We start from the raw sequence: 19168 nt of genomic DNA on the forward strand, positions 1-19168 counted from the left end.
TGACGAATTAATCGTGAATTTATTATTTTACACACTTTCTGTCTTGTGGTACATAGAGGCTTATTACCGCTACTTCCGAGTTTATGTTCAGGGGTGGTGGCTCTCGCAGTGCTGTTAAAAACAGCAGCGCGCCCATGTTTGCGAGAAGCGGCAAACGGCCATTTTGCGAGGAGGAGGCGCGCGCGGCGAGAGCGGGGTGATGTGGGCAATGCAGTGAAAGCTCCACGGTGGGTCCCTCGAAGCAGGAAGCGCTAGCGCGGAGCTCCTGGCTCCGGTAGCAAGAGCCTCAGAACTCGGGCTGACGAAGCTGAACGCTTGGGCGTTTCCTCCATGTACCAGTCCGGTTGTGACAGACATATTCAGCGTTTGTTTAAGTTTAGCTACGGACATTACGTATTCTGTTCGTAGAATTCCCCTTGTTCGCATGTAGACGACGTCTTAATTTTAAATGTGAAAACATTGGCAGGTGATAGGTGTATAGCTATCGCCTTATCCAGCTCCTGCTGCAGTAGCCGTTAACTGGCATTTTACCCTGCATCGATACAGCAAACATTGATTTACCAGCTTCTTAGTGGGTAAATCATTTAATTTCAGACGCTTTTCTCCAAAGCGACTTCCAGTGAATTATGTAGGTAGTGTCAGCCCACACACCTATGCATCAAGGTCATTTACACTGCTAGATACACTGCTTAATGGGTCACTCATCCGTGCATCAGTGGAACATAGTCACTCACTACAGCACCGATGAACCTGACCAGCATGTCTTTGGACTGCCAGAGGAAACCCACGCGGACAGGGAGAACATGCAAAGTCCACGCGGGTTGAACCCCTCTATTCACAGCTACTCGCTGTGCTACCCATTTTCAGTGGTTTCGGAGAAAATCAGCAAAACACCTGCGTGATGTGGTTGGTGTTAATTTCCATTACATACATTTCTCCACCTTATACAATTTTTGTGACATGTGATCATGTTACAGTTCTTACATAAAACACAGTAGGTGGTAACTTTACAGTATTCCCTCTAGAGTTGATGGGTTGGTGTGGGTCTCCGCAGTGTGATTCTTATGTGGAAAGTAAATGAAGGTTAACAGTTGCAACCACACAATTTTCAGAACTGATTTGTAACAGAACACAACTCTTTTAGATATCATTTACCCCCTTTAACACACACAATCCCAGGTCTTTATTTTGAGCATCAACTGGTTACAAATACCACCTTCCTCCCCTTTGCATACCCATCCAAATGTGCAGCTGTCAAACTTACCGCTTTGTACATGTTGCACTGCACAAGTTAACACTCCCATCACTTGTATCCCAACTTTTCTTTAATATATTGTTGTATATATAGATGGTTTATCCATACATCAACCAAATGCTAGGGCTCCATGATAGTCCAATTGTACATGCTTCAATGAAGTACTGAACCAACTGATCTTGTATCCAAACTGAACACAAAGAGCATTTTTTCAGAATCCCAGAGTGTTGCCATTTTAGCATAAAAATGTCACTTAACTACTTGACACAGTTAACCAATTACATGTAACAATTAGCCATACCCAGAGGCTGCTGGCAGAGTAACAATGTTACAGCCATTTTATTTATTTATTTATTTGTTTTTTTTTTTTTTTAAATAGTCTCAAATGATTCTTATAAATCTGCAGTCTGAAACAAGGCTGGGAGAGCTGAACAATATGAAAGTGCTAGTCAAATTTACAGATATCAGGCACCACGTAGTGCTATGAAGTATCCAATATGCTACATATGAATACACTCGCTTATACCTTCCGAAGGGAGTTCAAGCCAGGCTACAACCTAGCCTCGGCTTATTTACAAAATCTTAGGCATTTGTTAATGCATTAACATAGACAAACACCACTTCCACAGGTATAAATTTTAAGGGTGCCATTCTAGCATATACCATGAGACTGATGTAACATTAAATTGTACTTTCAATTTGGAATTCTGTTGTCCCCATTTTGTGTGAAAAGAGCTGCTGTCATGGTATCTTATCCCAACTTTGGACTCCATTAGACAACGTTCGGCGCTTTTTTGATTTCATTCTTGCTTCATGATCAAGTTCTTGGTTAGTTTTCCCAGCCATTGGTTGCATTTGGTTGCCTTCTCACATCTTCTGGTGCTATGTCCAAGTTAATACAGTCAAATTGAAGAATGAGTGAGAAGAACCAGTTCTGAAACCACTACTTGAGGGAACAACACAAGCTTTGTCACTTCACTACAATCAGTCACAGAGTAAGAAAAGGAAAGGAGGACTCAATTCATTCCTGGAGCACTGCCTCCAAAGTTGAAGTTGGTTGGCACCACTGGAGATGTGAACTTGTATCCACCATGCTTCTCAATCATTTTTGACTCTGGAATCACAATGAAAACTCTTAGAAGCCCTTCTTGAAGATAAGTCAAACTCTGCCGCTTCGCATGCAAAGGGGAACTTGGAGAACATACCATGTGCAGCCCGCCTCTGGTCTGCAAGCGTGGCAATGTCTTGAAGATGTTTTGCTTGCTCCTCGTCTAAGTTCTGCGTCAATGCCTGGTACCATGCAGGGTCACGAGTCTGGATATCTGAAAATAGACAAAAGAATAAGCCAGTATTCATACAGTCATTTTTAATGGATATAGTAAACAGAGTAGGAGGAATGTCTGAAGGTTATCTGCTTTGACTTACTTTGGAGAACAACTTTGAAGATCTGGTACTCATCCACTAAGTTGTCTTCATCATCCACAGCAGTGCCGTACCCCTCCAGTGCCGTCTCCTCAGCATCATCCTCCTCCCAGTCCTCATCATCTCCATCCTCACCTGCCTGCTTCGCCAACATCTCCAGATACTCCTGGCCTTCTTCATCAATGTCATCCTCATCACTTCCCAACTCCACTGCAGACAAGTACAGTGATAGCACCACCTCAGCCTGGAAGCTCAATTTGTGATATTTCAACTGCTCCATGGGGGTCTGATGCGAGACTGTCCCACCCAATTTTCCTACCATTTTCCTCATCTTCCTCTCCATCATCCTCTTCATCATCCTCTTCATTCTCATGCTCAGCCCGGCAGGCATACGCTCTCTTGAGGCCATTAAAGAGCAGGATGGCAGCTGGTAGCAGCTGACCAGCCACTTGGTTGACAGCCTGTGGCCTCTGTTCCATATCTATGAGGGCGCACAGGCCCAGCACGCACATTTTTCTGTCGTGAAGTCTGACAAAGACAAATAACTCAGATTTACAAAACCAATAAGGTAACCTATTTTAACCTAAAATCCACATTTTTGCATTGAGCACTATGAATTTTCAATCTACAGCTTGAAGATAAACATACACAGCAAAAAACAGAAGTGTAAGCAATCTTACCCGAGGAAGCAGTCAACATCTTTGAGCCACTGAGAGATGAAGTGGTTGGTAATGGGTTCAGTGTTGTTGGGGAAGCGCAGATTTTCCAGTGTGTTGAGCAGCAGAGGAGGGTTGTAGTACAAGGCAGCAATGGCTACCTGGAGGCACATGGTTCTCAACTCGCTGGTCTTGACTTCTCGCGTTAACCTCTCCAGGGCAGCAGCCACAAAGAGGGGCACGACCTGCACAGACAATGGAAAATGAGCGCAGTCAGATAATACACAGAGGCTAAAAGAACCCATGAAAAATATAAAGCCTTTTAAACCCATGCTTCATTTACCAGGATTAGACCATTTACCTGGTCAATGCCACGCCCTTTACATTGCAGGATAATGACCTCCAGCAGCTTAGCTGCATGGCACTCTGGGTCTTCCCCTGGATCCCCTGTCAGAATCTGCAACAAGCAATAACATGTTCCAATAAAATTTACTGGACCCCCTTTCTGTAGTCGAGAACCCAAATTTCACTACACTGTTCTCCTTTCAGTTGCTACAAATGGCAGTTACCTTCTTGCACATGCTGTAGATCATTTCAAGGTATTTGGTATCAGACAACAGAGTGTCCGTGTCAACAGTAACATAGTTGTGCAGGAGAGGCATCATGTCTGCAAGACAAAATCATTCATAAATATGTAGCAGAATTTCCTTGGAATAAACTGTCAGAACTTTCAGGGGAAACTCCCTTTGTCTTATGCCTTTGTTCAGCGCTCTGTCACAGTGTGAGAAGAGCACTCCATAAAAATAAATTCAATTGAAACTCCACAACTGAAATTTGTCCAGCATTAGTTGTGGCATCCTCGAAGAAATCTGAAAATTAAGACCTAAATGTGGCCAAAGTATTAAACAAGAGGTTAATGGACAAACTCCATACCTGTGAAATAATCAAAGCCATCTTGCTGGAAGACCTCGTAGACCAATGGCAGTAGCTGCCACATTTGTGGGGACACTTGGTGGCAAGTTAGACTGTGGGCCAGAGAAAGGATCTCCTCGTAGAACTCTGCAAGACGACCAACAGTCAGGAATATGTAAGAGAGTCAGTCTTCAGGACGATGTACTTGTGCATCACAAAGCGAAACTCACCCAAGACATGCTGCTGAAGAACCGTTCCTATCACCTGAAGACAGATACCCTCCAGCTGTTGCGTGATCTGAAATAACAAACCATTCAACTTAAAGCTATCAGATGTCTCCAATTACCCAGTAATTTACATACTTCTTTGCATGCCTCCATAAGGTTTAAATCACTTAGAATATATCATGAGTTATTTCATGCTGGCTGAGAATTTGTGTTCCAAGCATGAATGTTCTAAGCATAAATTAGCTGCTTGGTACTGATTGACCATGATGACAGTCGGGCCACGGATAAACATTTCAAACACAGCATATCACTATTTCAGAAACCCCACTTATCTCTCATGCCACTTTAAAGAGTTTGTGAGCAGCTGGAGGAAAAAAAAAAAAATTCTGGCAGTCTGATGGAGGAAGTGGTAGAAGTTCAAAGCAGATGCACTGAGTTGAATGTAGAATATACCAACCTCTTTGTGGTCCTCCACAACATTGAGTAAGGTGTCAATTGTGTTAAGGATACCCATGGCTGTGACCGCCTTGTCATCACCACCCTCCTCATCAGGACCCGTCTGGATGACCTGGTTAAAGGTCATGGCCTGTGGTACACAGGGGAGAGACAGTAACAAAGGAGCATTCAGAGAGGGTTAACAGCCTTCCTAAAATTTAAAATGTTTAACTCAAACATGCAAGTTATGTACACAATCTAATATCTGAGGATGTAATTTAGGAATTAAGTGATTAATAGACTATTTTCCAGATTATATGAAACTAGGTTAAAGCAGATTACAGCTCAGCAACTAATTACTCTTCCTCACCAGGTGTTGGGTCATCTCTACAGCTATGGGCGTGACTTCCTCACTGTACTCGCAGATCATCTTCTGTATGACATTAGTGAGGTCATCATTCTCCGTCTCTCGTACGATGTGGAGGAGTGCCTGCATCACTGGCCGGATGTAGGGAGTGATGTATTCCTTTGCTGGAGGAGCACCAGACAAGCATGATTAGGTGCCAATTACATGCAGAACTGTTTACAATAGTTCAGCCAACACTTAAGCATAAACACTGCACAAGATCACAAGGAGCACCTTCTAAACTCAATCAAGAGAAAATACATAGATTCCAGAAACTTGTACCTTGACTGAGGAAATTTTTCATTCTTATATGAAGAAGATAAAAGTGTAGGAAGAGTTTGTAACAGACATTTGCTACAGAGAGAAGCTTGCTACATCCACTTTTTAAATACTGCACAAAAATGGGCTCAACAAGTATCTATTTTTTTTTGTATTTCAGCCCTTCGATAGTTTGATTCCTTTGTTCATATGTCCCTACTTTGTTGTCCTGTTATTTTATCTAATACTGGTATTGCTGTGCTTACAAGTGAAAACATGTTTAATACTTATAAATTAAAACGGTCCTTGTTTCATGGTTACAGTTCAATTAATGGCTTCAGCTGTTTGTGACATCAGAACCTGTGACATGTCCTATGCATTGTATACGTCACTCTTCACGTGATATACACGCATTCTTGAGAGCACATAGCCAAAATACATTTTCATGCTAGTTATTTATTGCTTTGTATAGCTTAAGACCTCTCACATGTATATATTTTCATTTTTCCATCACCTCATGTTCTAGTAACCCATGTGATACCTGTAAGCAATGCTCCAGCATGTTGCCCTGTTCAAACTGTTGTCTTAAGAGATGCAAGGCTAGTGATTGAGAGTCTAACATCTGCCTAACTGCCTACAGCTGTAACATCTGGGTGCCCTAACTTGCAGCTAAAATTACTATAAGGCTTATGACAAAGATGCATAAACTTCTGGGTGTACAGATCCCTAAACCAAGTCAACCATACCTTTCTCCTGGTTGCTAATGAGCACCTGAAGAGCAATGGCAGCTTCCACTTTGACAGGCATCTCATTGTCATTGATCAGACGCATGCGAGTCAGATCCAGGGCTGTCTGCAGGTTCTGATCATTCTTGAACTTGACTTCACAAAAGTAGTGCAAGACCCAGCATGCCTGGACATAGTGGGACAAGTGAAAACATAGTCCTCAAGTTCTTAAGCAAACAGTTACCGTGAAGCACAATCTCACTTTAACATCCGCCAACTGTGCGTAACTCAGGCACGCAATTCCTTACCCTCGCTCTCATGTAACCCAGCTCGCTGTGAAACAATGGAAAGACGTGATTCTGCAACATAAACTCCATCTGGTCCTTGTAAATCTTTTTCTGTGGGTTAAAAAGTACATTAATACTTAATGCAGTGGAACAGAATCTATCACATCTGAAATGATCCACATGGTCACTTATAAAGTACAGATAATCTCCACCTTGAGCAGAATTTCAGCCAGCGAACCAATCATGTGCAAAGCGCCATCTTTCTTCCGTGGGTCGGCACCAGGTTCCGTGAGGATTTGATAGCAGAAGCCCATGGTCTTCTGCAGGACCTGTTACATCAACATCATATTTTAGAAATCGGCATCCAACAACACATACCTCTGTGCCTGGTCAACCACAGCTGGTCTTCACCCAAGCTGCTTTATGGAACACTTTTGCCGGGGGGGGGGGGGGGATTGCACGAGGGGGAAGAGAGTGTGTGTTGTAGGAGAGTATGGAGGCTGGTCAGTGGTGGGATGTCAGGAAGACGTCACTAGACCAGTACTATGATCTCCAGTGTGTCTATGGCTGCAAGTGTGGAGTGAGCACTGCTGCACCAACTGTAAGACACAGAAGGGCAGCAGTGCTAAACACGGACAGACACCGTGCACTCCAGCCACTTACAGCCAGCAACCTCTCTTTCACATGCTCGTACACTCTCTTAAGGGGGAAAAGCAACAGTAGTCCTCTAAATGTGCAGGGTTTTAACATACAGGCAGTCCCCAGGTTATGAACGTCTGACTTACGTACAATCCATAGTTACAAACCACCCCCTGTAAAGCCTATTATATTAAAAATTCGAGTTACATACAATGGCTCATAATAAACAGGCGCTACTTTGCAACGCACATCAAAACATTGCACGTCTACAGCGGTTCATCGGGCCGAGGTAAGAAAGACTTTATTCTTTTCAGTCAGACCACGTTGCTGTTAAGCGTCTCATGTTACTGTATTTGGCTTTGAATTTTTTTTGTTGTTTTTACCCTCGTACCCATGGCACCAAAGCATAAATGTAACGCAAATGATGCTAATGCAAAGAAAAGGAAAAATTATTACAACTGAAACTCAAGCGGAAATAATAAACCAATCAGAAAAAGGTGAAACACCAACGAACACTGGAGAAGCATTAGGCTACAGTCGGTCAACGATCGGGAGAATTTTAAGGGATAATAAAGGACCGTGCAAAAGGCTCTGTCCCGAGGAAATCTACAGTTATCATTAAGCAATGCAGTCGTTTAATTATTGAAATAGAAAGACTATTCAAAATTTGGTTCGAGGATCAAAATCAACATAATATCCCTACCAGCCTTGCTTTAGTGCAAGAAAAGGCTCACAGCCTTTTCCAAGATTTAAAAGCTAGTGAGTGCAGCAAGTGAATGTGAGGAAGAACTCGGTGAGTAGGGGTTAGTTCAATCATTGTAAGTGAGGACAAATTTACACAATATTAAATTGCAAGGCGAAGCAGTGAGTGCTGATGTAAGTGCTAAGAGTAATTTTCCCCAAGTTTTGGCCAAAATTAAACTGTTCCGATTTACATACAAACTCGACTTAAAGACAGAATTAAGAACAGAACTCATTCATAATCCGGGGACTGCCTGCATTTAAAGCAAATAACTCAAGAGATCAGCACCAAAGCCAGGTGAGCATGCAAGATCCTCCCCTACACTCACTTCTTTCCTCTTGTTGCATGATGTGAATAGTAAGGTTTGTGCAGCAATCGTGGGGGAGATGAAATCCTCAAAGACATCTATGCAAAAGAGAAGCGACAATCCATTTTTCCAACAGTTGTGTGAAAAATGTACAGTAGTACAACCAGCGGCAAGTCCCCTTAAGACACACTGCAATTTGACAAGCATAGTAAATAATTTGTTTTCAGCCCATGTAGAAACAACTGAACTTCCATAAAGACATTTAAGTAAATTCTATATTTTTATCCACACTGGAGGTTGGAAAGGCCAATACTCACCAAATTTCATGCGAATGTACTCATATGGGTCTTCCTGCCACAGCTCCTCATCACTATCTGTGTAGCACATTAGGGGGAAAACCACGTCCTGAATGATCCCCTGAAAAAACAAGGCAAAAAAATAACTTACTATTAGAACCTTTATGCAGTATATTCCTGCAGACGTGTGGAAATTCTAGCCAATGGTCTGACTCGAAATAAGTAACTTTGCTTCATTTGTGAAAACCACCTAGAACCCACACAAGACCCAGAAACACTGGTGATGTAAACACTGATGTGTTCTTAAGTATCACATTTCTCCGTTTTAATTTTACCTAGTTTTTTTAAAAAAAAAAAAAAAAAAAAAATCCTTATACTTCTTTCCCTGAAAGCTGCACATACACTGTGCTGCCTGCAAAGTGACTGCTGCTAAAACTACTGGTTTAGTTTAACACAATATGGATAATGGGCCTTCTTTTATTTTTATTACCTGCACCTTTATTTACTCCATTGAATTTTTTAACCAATTTGTGAGCCAGCCGGAACACCACATAAAAGGGACTGAAGCGTTCCTTTTCGAAATCTTGACTGTGGCTTAAACTACGCAAGAGAAAAAAAAAGTGTCTGGGAATCTTGCGTCAACTCACGGAAGCAAAATGACCGTGTAATGGGGGGGGGGTGCTGTTGTACTGAATAATAAGCTCTGTTTGATGAAAATGTCTTCTTCTAGTCCATTTTTGTTGTATGGGGCCCCATTATGAGGGCCAGCTGTTGTACAATATTTGTGTGGTTAATATCAGGGATTCTTCAGCATTCAACAACAAGAAAGAAAGTAGCTCTTACATGTGATTTCTACAAACAGTGACTTCCTCACATGTGTTTACCCCTCAAGGCATCATGACTGGCCAGAACTGACATGAGAAGTTTCAAGACACTTTCACACCGCATTGCGGTTACTTCCACATCAACTCAGAACTGCAGAGTAACATGACAGGAAGACCATGGTGAAGCAGCAGGCATCACATACCTGGATGTGGGGTTTGAGGTTCTTCCAGGTGACTGCATGTCCGATTCCCTGGTTTATGTAGTTGAGCGTCTGCTGCAGGACCCTGGGAGCTACGTATTGCTTTTCTTTGTACTGATACAAGACCTTTAACAGCACCTATCGACACAATTGAACCCCTTTGTTAGCCAGATGATATACATACACTCAAATCTAAGAGAGTATGATATCTAAAACAGCACTCGTATAGTCTTCAACTATTTTTATTACTGTGCAGACACAATGTGAATTTGACAAATGTGTTTTGGAAACAGACATTCCTCAATGCATGCAGAGATTAAACATGAAAATAAAACATAAAACATGTGAATGCCCCCCCCCAAATATGCATTTGTCACATGACGAGCACATGCGGAAAAATATCTACACATGGTGAAGAAGGCCAGTCCTCCCCTCTGTTAGCTGTCATTTATTTCAACTTTGCCCCGAAGGTACAACTGAAACACACCATACCTGTTGAGCAGAAACTGCATAGCCCTTGAGGAAGAGCTCAGCGAACTCCGTGTACTCTTTGGTGGTGTTTCCTGGGCTGCCATACCTGGGGATGGGAGGAGGACATGGCCTCTCAGGCTTTTATACTGTCGTCAGGCCAAAGTTTAATCACACAAAACATCAATATTCCCTTAGTTCAAGACTCAACATCCTGGAGGCTGAGAAGGAAGTCAACATCTCAAGAACAAATGAACACATACCTTTCAAACAGACGGGCAAGAATATGAAGAGCCCACTTCTTACACTTCCACCAGGGTAGCTCTGGCCGATCATCCTCGTCCACCTGCAGTGTCTCCTGTAACGAAAATACATCAAGATGGTGAGGAACAAAATTTAACCTCTACACAATACATACATACAATAAGTATTTTCTGCTGTGAGAAATGATTGTCTCAGTCTTATACATCATCCTAGCAACTCACCTGAGGAACATCCCTGTCTACTACAGTCTTCAGAATCTCCATCCACTCAGCCAAGTTCTGCCGATTAATCAGCTCCAATGGCAGGTTGTACTGGAGCAGCAATGTGGGAAGTGCACCAAGAAAATGAAAAACCATACAGATACATGAAAATACAGCACAAAGGGTAAAAGATTACAGTATTTAGCAGAAGTAGTCATGTTACATGTTGGTCAACTTCTTTCAAAAAGCTGATTATTATTAGCTGTGAAAATGTGTTGATGCACGGATGAGTAACCCCTTGTAAGTAGTGTAAGTCACCTTGGTGAATAAGGTGTGTGGGCTAGTAACATTACATAGTATCCGTTGTAAGTCGCTTTGGACAAAAGCATCTGCTAAGTGAATAAATGTAAATGTAAAAAAGTACACGGAGGAAAACCAGTGACAGATAGCTCTGTTTTGCAGTGATGTCAGACAGCACCACAAGCACCACGGTGACATCACACAGTAGTCTCATCAACAGAACAGATGGCTTTTTGGATCTCCTGCCCACGCTACTGTCAGCAGGGCTGCCAAAGACTGGACCAGTTTCAGCAAACCGAACCAACCATAGCACACAGAATTCTGCCTTCATTAACAACTGAACACACCAGCAATAAATGACCTGGCAGTGAACCCTAAGGCTTGAGGCGTGCAGCTAGTCCCACCAACAAAACAGTGCACTGGCACCAAAGGCAGAGGAGACCTCAGCTCATTACCTGAAAGAGTGCATAGAGGATCTTGAAAATCTGCTTCTGCACAAGAACAGAGTCGCTAGAGGGATTTGGCAGAAGCTGAATGAAGCGGTCCTTCAACATGGGCATGAAGATCTGCATAGCGGCCACCAATGGGCTGCGCTCTTCCGGCTTTTTGTACCTGCAAACCAAAAACCCACCCCATGAAAAAAACATCTTCAGTCTCAGAATAACACCGAACTTCCAATTTCAGAAGCAGCAGTGAGGGGACTCACTCGTAGTTCTTAACAAGCTGGTAGAGGCACAGCAGGATGCCCAGCCAGCCAGTGCTGTCGTCAGAGTGCAAATAAAATCCAATCTTGTCCACAATAGCCGTCCACTTGCCAGGGTAATCGTGCTTGATCATGTGATGAATGCATGTTGTAAGCTGAACTCTGAGTAGATAAGCACAAAGGCAGGAGTTGAGCATGGTCAAGAGCTGTGATCTGGATACCCCCAGGGCAAAACAGTACATCATCTGCCCTCACCTGATGCGCTCAGGGGAGTGGATGATGGCCTCCACAATGGTGTCTCGGATGAACTGCCTGTCCTCCTCTGGGATGTTGGTGGCAGCATTCTCTCCACCTGCAGGGTCCCCTTCGCTCCAGTACTGGGTGACCATGTTCTTCAGGTAGATCACACCTGAGGATCATAACAGGGCCAGCAATGGGACAGGTAATGAGGCAGCGTAACAGGGACAAAGGCTACTCATCCATTAATCATCATCACTTTTCAAATTCAGGGTTTTTGTGGTCCACAGCCTATCCTGGATGCATAGGGTGTGCAGCAGGGTACATCCTGGATGGGATGCCAGCACATCATAGGGCAATCACACACTATGAACAATTTAGTCACCAATTCTTGTGAAATATGTCTTTAGACTATGGAAGGAAATCACAGCACGTGGAAGTAAAACAATGGAAACATGCAACCACCACAAAGACTCTTCCAGACACAATAAAGCTTTTCTCCCTCAATTTTAAACTCAAGGCCATTGTTTTTCTACCTTCTATTCATGTTACTCAATGCCTATTACATACCCTTCCCCCTTGGCAGACATAGCAAGACATTAATCCAAAATCACTGCTTCTGCAGACAGACAGGAGGGAGTTGAAAGGCCAAGATGGGTGATACTACAGCCTCGTGAGGCTGAATGTTGAGCGAAGCTATGAATTGTACTCCATCACTGCAATGAGAGGTGACCGAGGGTTGGTACACCGGGGACGAACGTCAGACTGCTGACACAGGCACGTCTGTGCTGCTGGACAGAAATAATCCTGCCTTTTGCTGCTGACACGGCAGGGTGTCCTGAGAGCAATGCTAAACACCCAATACCCTTTACGCTGTCCGCCACTTCACACACACCTCACTACACAACACCTTTTCTATCACAGCACACCAAGCCCCCATCAGTTCAAATGCACCATAACCCTCATCCAGACCATCCTCACGCTCTTTCATTTTGAATCCCCCTGACACCATTAGTCATCCTTCATTAGCCTTTGCTTCCTCTTGCAGACAGGAAATTGCACGACAAAGACAAGCAGTTAATATAATTCTACTCGCGCGCAGGTAATTTCACTCAAAGCAGCTCGCAGACATGATCATTAACAAGCATGCCAAGTAGCACATTTCTCTTTGTTTTATCTTACGCAAACCTCAAAGTAACCTTGAAAAATGGGTGGCGGGGCAAGAAAAGTCAAACTAAACACATTTTATTAAGATATCAAAAATTAAGAGCTTCCCAAAATGCCGATTTCTATGCCATGTTCTTGATAGGTATGAAAAAGACATGTTCCCTTAACATTTCCAGAGAGAGCTGCTGTCACAATGCATGGAACTGTTTCACCCAGCTATGGCTGCCTTCCCTCATGGGTTGTGGGGGTCACATTAATATAACCAAACCTCATTCACAGATCACCTGAGAGTCAGTGTTCTGCACACCAAGACTTGTACCTTTCCGGGATAGGGGATGGCATAAGTTAAACGGAATTAGTTAACTCATTTAGCAGATATTTCACACCAAAGCAACATATATGTCACAGAAGTAAATGAAACAAAAAGCTTTACTGAAGCAGTTGGTCTGATGCTGATTTTTGCAGTTAAATCATCTGAGTTGCTGCCCACACAACAGAGTACAACAAGTAGTATACATGGCTATCACAGATGCTGCTGTAAACTTAAGTATCTGACAGATAAGGAGAGAAGCGGTTCAGAAAGAAATGTACTTTGACATCCAACCTGAGTGCTGAAAGGGATTCAGCAGTTCTGAGGGAGCGCATATTTCACTATAAGGATAAGCAAACAGAGGTGGGGGAGTGCAGTGCTCCTGCTGGGATATAAGGATTGAACTGCAGAATCAAGAATGTCTAAATCATGTGACGCATCCAAGTCCTTAATGGGAAACCACTCAACTGGAATCGCACTAGTACAATAGTAAACTGCCACCAACCATTAAAAGGCTCAAAAGAAAATAAAAAGCTCCTTTTTTGTGGATTTTTTCAACTCATGAGTTAGTTTAGTTACTCAGTGTAAAATGATTACTGCCACCCTGAAGCAATAAGGAATACACAAAATAGGCGTTTAAAATTTAAATAAAAAAGCTTGTAGAAGCCATAGAGGCTAGAGCCATCATTTTTCAATCAAAAGATCCAGATTTACCTCCAGCTGTTGAACCCTTGATCAAGGTACTTGCCCTGAAACCACACAGTAAAAACTATCCAGCTACATAAGTGGATAAATCATGCTAAGTGGGTAAGTGTATAAACCTCACAGTGACAGTCGCTTTGGAGAAAAGCAGCAGCTAAATGAATAAATTGTTTCTCCAACACACGACAGACTGAAGAAGAAGCTGGTGCTTTTCCTGGCGCAAATTCAGTTCCATCTGCAGTACTTTCTTCCTGGCAATTAACCCCCGCAGGACCTCCTTGGCCTTTTAAAAACCTCAGCAAACGACCACTTCTTTTGCTGTCATTCAGCCAGGAGCTTCAGCTCCAAATGGAGCTTTGAGGCCAAAGTCTAATTTTAGGCCTTTTCAATCATGCGTCATTTTAAGTTTCTGCCAGAACTTCTGTCACAAAACCCAATCTCCTGGGACCCGTCTTGCTGTCACTGTTTTTTTTTTGTAGAGAACATACTCCTGGGTTAATGAAAGTTCATTTTCTAGCGTTTGGAGACGCTACAAACCAATTACCCCGAATCCCAAAAAGCCACCGCATATCAGTTAACAACGAGGGGATCCTGACACGCAGAACATAAAAAAAGCAAATTCCTCCCACCCAGACCCTCTCTGCTGGCAAGGGCATTGCTCACCTGCTTGTCGGACAGGGAGGTCAAGATTATCAGACATGGTCACCTGCAGCAGCGTGGAGACAAAGTTCACTTGGCTGTGACCCTATCGAAAGAGAAATAATGGCAACACAATGGTCAATTCTGAGGGAAACATGTACACCATGCACATTCTGATGCATCTTTCATGAAGACCAGTGACAAATGTCAATAAGAATATCAGCATATGATAAACATTATCAAACACAAAGAGAGCAGAAACTTTCAAAAATGGCAAGAAAAACAAGTTGCAGCGACGTGTAAATTTGCTTTTATTTTGGCATCGTTTCCAAACCTACGCATGAGATGAACAGGTACATGATGATCAGGTAACACCAAACAGGCCTGTTTAAACAGTGCTATTCTCTGGATCAACTGGGATTTTACATTCAGATGTGATAAAGAAAGCTCAAGGGTGAGATCACATCATTGCCAAATTCCACATCCATGAATTCCCGGGTCACATTCCACTCCATCAGTGATGAGCGGAGCATGAGCTTCCTTCCTTGGGCCATCTGCAGAAAAGAGCAAACTCCCGGGCACCCGTGAAACAGTGCTAGAACGAGCATGGACCAGTTAAGCTGAAGATCAGCAGCGATAGCTGGAGAAGGCAAGCAGATGAAGGCCTGCCACTGTGGAGATCTACATTTGGTCCACATCTCAGCTACAGCTGCTGCTGAAACTCAAGGGAGCTGGGGCAAAAGGACTGCCAGAAACCATGGACATCTCATCCCCTGCAGACACACACATCCGAGGCAAAGGAGCATGCCAAGCAGACTCCAGTGATTCCACACCACCTACACATTCTCAAATAAGAGAATGAAGAACCACCTTTCAGGTGTTGGCAAATCAACCCATATTGACTAAGCAAAGCTAAAGAAAAGCTGTCCTCCTTGGTCACTGTCACTCCTGGCACATTCACTGCGGGATGCACCAATCTTCCTTATGAGGAGTGTGACATATACACAATGCTACAAAGGATCCATGGCAATTGAACGACAAGATAAAGGCGTCACACAGACACAAATACGAACCGCAGCGAGGTAACGCTCTCCAATGTAACTGGAAATCGATTTCAAATTACAGAAATCAACTTTTAGTGGAACAACTATCCGCCATGGAAATGAATTTAATTATGCTTAACATGGTTTTAAATCATACTATTTTGTCTGCCAAATGTTGCATACTGTTCGCAAAACCATTATTTTGTTCCATGATCAATAACCTTGTTATAAATGCGGCCAGTGGGCAGCGTAGTGACTACAGCCATCACCTTCCACGAAGGACCTGGGTTCAATCCTGACTCCCACTGCAGTACCCATGAGCACAGTACTTACCCTGAATTGATACAGTAAATATTATACAACTGCATAGTTGGGTAAATTGCTGAAAGCACCTTAAAGCAGAAGCTGAAAGTTTTAAGTTGCTTTGAAGAAATGTGTTAGATAAAGGAATAAATACATGAATTAGCACATACATGACTAATGATTTCACCCATCAGCCTGGGGTCCAGCGGAAGGGGTGGCGTGGTGCTTCGTACTCACTAACAGAAAGGATCCAGGTGCCGTCTGCTCACTGCCAGGAAACAGTCTCCCTGGCCAGACTCCTGCAGTATCAATCACAGCTCCCTGACTCAGCTCATAACGGGTGCTCGCGCCCCACCCCCCACATTGTTCCACACTCCCTGTGAGCTTCAGCTCTTCAGTCCTCTGATTGCGGGGACTAGGATCAATTTTCCTGATCGTGGGGACCAGGAAACGTCGGCATGCATAGAAACGTACACTACAGGTCGACAACGATCAGCGGCAGTTCCTTTCGATTCAGATAATCTGGACTGCACCAAAGTTGGTAGCGAGCACGTACTTCAGAAATATGGTGCCCTTGAACACCTTATGGTTGAGTGTATTAAAAAAAAAAACAGGATGGCATACTGAGTGGAAATCAGCACAGTGCTTCTCGCTGCTCTCTGCCACCATCAACACACTCTTCATCCCCTCTCTGCATACCACTAAATGACTCACACATCCATATCGGGACTAACAGCTCGGCGCACATCCACCAGCCTGAACACAGAGGTAACCCTGCTTACACGCAGGAACTGTGCTTCATATACACCCATTTTCTTCAACACTCACTTTTTTTCATTAGCAATCAAGAATGTCGATTGATTTCAAACTTTGAATCAAAGGAGAGGGTAGAGAGTATTCTAACCCATATTGTGCAGTGACCTCCTGCAGGGCTCCTCGTGGATCCATCGAGTTTAACTTGAACCTTTTTCCTTTCTTTTTTTTTTTTTTTTTTTTTTTTTTTAACTCTCACGCTGATTGAAGTGAAGTAACGTAACGCACGTCACCCGCTCACGTCACTCAGGACCCACGGTGAACCGTGACGACTCGGCACGTACCGCGTCTCGAGAGCAGGGAGCGGGAAAGCACGTGGTCTCCCAATGTTCGAGTGATGCCAAAAAAAAAAAATAAAAACACCGTTCAAAACGGTACCGCCGGGAGTTTGGAAGGCTACGGAAATTAACCAAAAGTCTTGGCAGTCCAATATTTATTTTTAGTCTAACGTGTGAATCCGTGACAAAGTGCCAGCTTGAATTTGCAACGGAAGATAAAAGTACCCTGCAGAAATGACGAAAATTCCGCCTCCGACACGGACTGAGAAAGAGTCAGACCGATGAGGTTATAAGAACATGATTATACGTCATGATGTCATAAAACGACGTGAATTATGAGTCGGCAAAAAGCCGCAGCGCAAGCACGTAAGAGCGTCAACTCAAGTGCCTTAAACTTGTTTAACAACTTGTTAAACTTAAACACGCGCGACCAGCTCGCGCACCGAGGACTCCAGGAAACTGAAGTGGGTTCAGCCGAGTTCATGCTCTATCCAAGTGTAAAATTAGCCGAAACTGGAAGCGGGGCCAACAGTTAAACACAAACAAGTGGGCGATCAGTCAGCCAAGGAACTACGCGTCTCGCCGGGAGTTGAGGCTAACGTGCTAAAGGAGCTAACAGGCTAGCAGGAGCTAAGCTAATGTGCTAAAATGTCCACGTTTCGACCCGCTACTGTACTGCCGCTAACAGCTCTAACCCGATGACTGCCACATCACACGTATCATCCTACGGTTACGCGGACAGCAATTTCGTCCTACTTTCAATCAACAGAGCCGATTAAACGCATTTAAATAAACCGATTTCATGTACATCACGGCAGCCTCCCCCCGGAGTCAACGCGCCTCCATCGACGAGGTAGAACGAGGCCCAAGTCACTGTACCCGACTCACCTCGTTCAGTTGCCTCTCTGCGGCTTCCCGCAGGTTCGGGTCCATGGTTCCCCGAAGGGCTTCGATAAGAGAGTTGGGATCCATATCTGGGCTGTGGCGTGGCTCGGTTTCGGTTGATTCTGTGAACTATGCAGTCCCGTTCAATGCGCACATGGACGCGCTGTTCCCCAGCTACCGGCGCGAAAGGAAGAGCCGCTCAGAGTACCCGGATAGATGAGTACCGTGTGACACTTCTTCCTTGACTGCACAGAATTCTGGGAGTTGTAGTCATTCAAATAAAGAGAGCAATAAGGACAAAACTCCTAACAATTACGTCATACGCATTTTTTTTTTTTGGTTATGTTGGCCTGTATACTTTCACCAATAAACACAATTCTGTCTCATGTATTATTCGTTTCATCGATATTTTAAAAAAATCAAGAAGTTTCTTGCGTTGCCAAGATTTAATCCAATAAAGTAAGCATATTCAGCAACAGCTGCCTTCAGTGCTTTACCCCTTGTACTGGGATTTTTTTTACATACCGAAAAGCTGACAGGAAGTCTCCTAACTCCTCATACTATGCTTAAAATGTGAATTATGTGATGTCATACGAATAACTTCAACTAAATCAACATATAACAGACAGTAATTTAAGTGCAGAACATTTCCATTGTGAAACTGTAGAATTTTTTACTTTAGAAATGCTCAGGAGCCTCGTGATTTTAAAAATATAATTAAATTATTTGAAATATGGTGATATTTTTAGAAAAAAATTAAGAGAAATTAAATATTTTGAAAATTTATACACTTATTCCTAAACTAGTTGATCTGTATACTGCATTGTACAGTACAGATATTCCAGATATTCGTTTTATCAATTTTATTTTTTATTTCAGCAACTATGGTTTTCTGTTACAAAAGACATGATATATATTTTCAAAAGTATACCTTTTTTGGACTTAAGTTCCATCTACTTGTAAAATTATGGTACTCTCAATTTTTGATGCGTTTTTAAACTGAATGAACAATTCAAGAACTCACAATACAAGAATATTAACAGAATTAAACCAATTTTGTAATGTGACCATTGAACAAGTTCAATATGGTATTAAAGTTCCCACAATGCTTTGGGGAGGAGGGCCGTGTCCAATTGACCACGTTAAAAAGGAGACGTTATCTCAAAGAACCGCCCCCTCGCATGAGCAGTAGGGCTGTCCGATTGGGCTAAATCGAGACAGTGCATAAAGGTCCGCCGCTTTTGGTTGGGGTTATTATCGTTTGC

At 43.1% G+C, this 19168-nt stretch overlaps 1 protein-coding gene and 1 non-coding gene across 2 annotated transcripts; both read right to left on the reverse strand.

The window, feature by feature from the left end:
- Positions 1 to 1155: 1155 nt before the first annotated feature.
- On the reverse strand, positions 1156 to 18119 carry ipo7 (importin 7). The gene is made up of 25 exons (XM_018762584.1): positions 17907 to 18119; positions 14606 to 14687; positions 11782 to 11935; positions 11530 to 11688; positions 11279 to 11435; positions 10545 to 10634; positions 10323 to 10417; positions 10084 to 10168; positions 9595 to 9729; positions 8589 to 8688; positions 8293 to 8369; positions 6796 to 6912; positions 6605 to 6694; positions 6318 to 6483; positions 5278 to 5438; positions 4930 to 5058; positions 4476 to 4542; positions 4267 to 4392; positions 3903 to 4000; positions 3695 to 3790; positions 3358 to 3578; positions 2997 to 3205; positions 2681 to 2887; positions 2461 to 2577; positions 1156 to 2369 (listed from the first exon to the last, which is right to left on the reverse strand). The coding sequence occupies exons 1-25, from the start codon at positions 17988 to 17990 to the stop codon at positions 2272 to 2274; spliced, it is 3120 nt and encodes a 1039-aa protein (XP_018618100.1). The 5' UTR covers positions 17991 to 18119; the 3' UTR covers positions 1156 to 2271.
- On the reverse strand, positions 7063 to 7243 carry LOC114909935 (small nucleolar RNA SNORA23). The gene has a single exon (XR_003797486.1). It is a non-coding gene; the product is annotated as a small nucleolar RNA SNORA23 (small nucleolar RNA).
- Positions 18120 to 19168: the final 1049 nt, after the last annotated feature.

Source organism: Scleropages formosus, chromosome 2 (assembly GCF_900964775.1).
Source record: "Scleropages formosus chromosome 2, fSclFor1.1, whole genome shotgun sequence".
NCBI lineage: Eukaryota > Metazoa > Chordata > Actinopteri > Osteoglossiformes > Osteoglossidae > Scleropages > Scleropages formosus.

What these genes read in the sequence shown, in the direction of transcription:
- ipo7 (XM_018762584.1), bottom strand. Translation starts at nt 17,990, where the DNA reads ATGGATCCCAACTCTCTTATCGAAGCCCTTCGGGGAACCATGGACCCG. An exon ending in CACTCCCCTGAGCGCATCAG is followed by an intron (nt 11,689 to 11,781) that starts GTGAGGGCAGAT and finishes TTATCTACTCAG; the next exon opens with AGTTCAGCTTACAACATGCA. An exon ending in TGGCTTTGATTATTTCACAG is followed by an intron (nt 4,001 to 4,266) that starts GTATGGAGTTTG and finishes TTTGTCTTGCAG; the next exon opens with ACATGATGCCTCTCCTGCAC.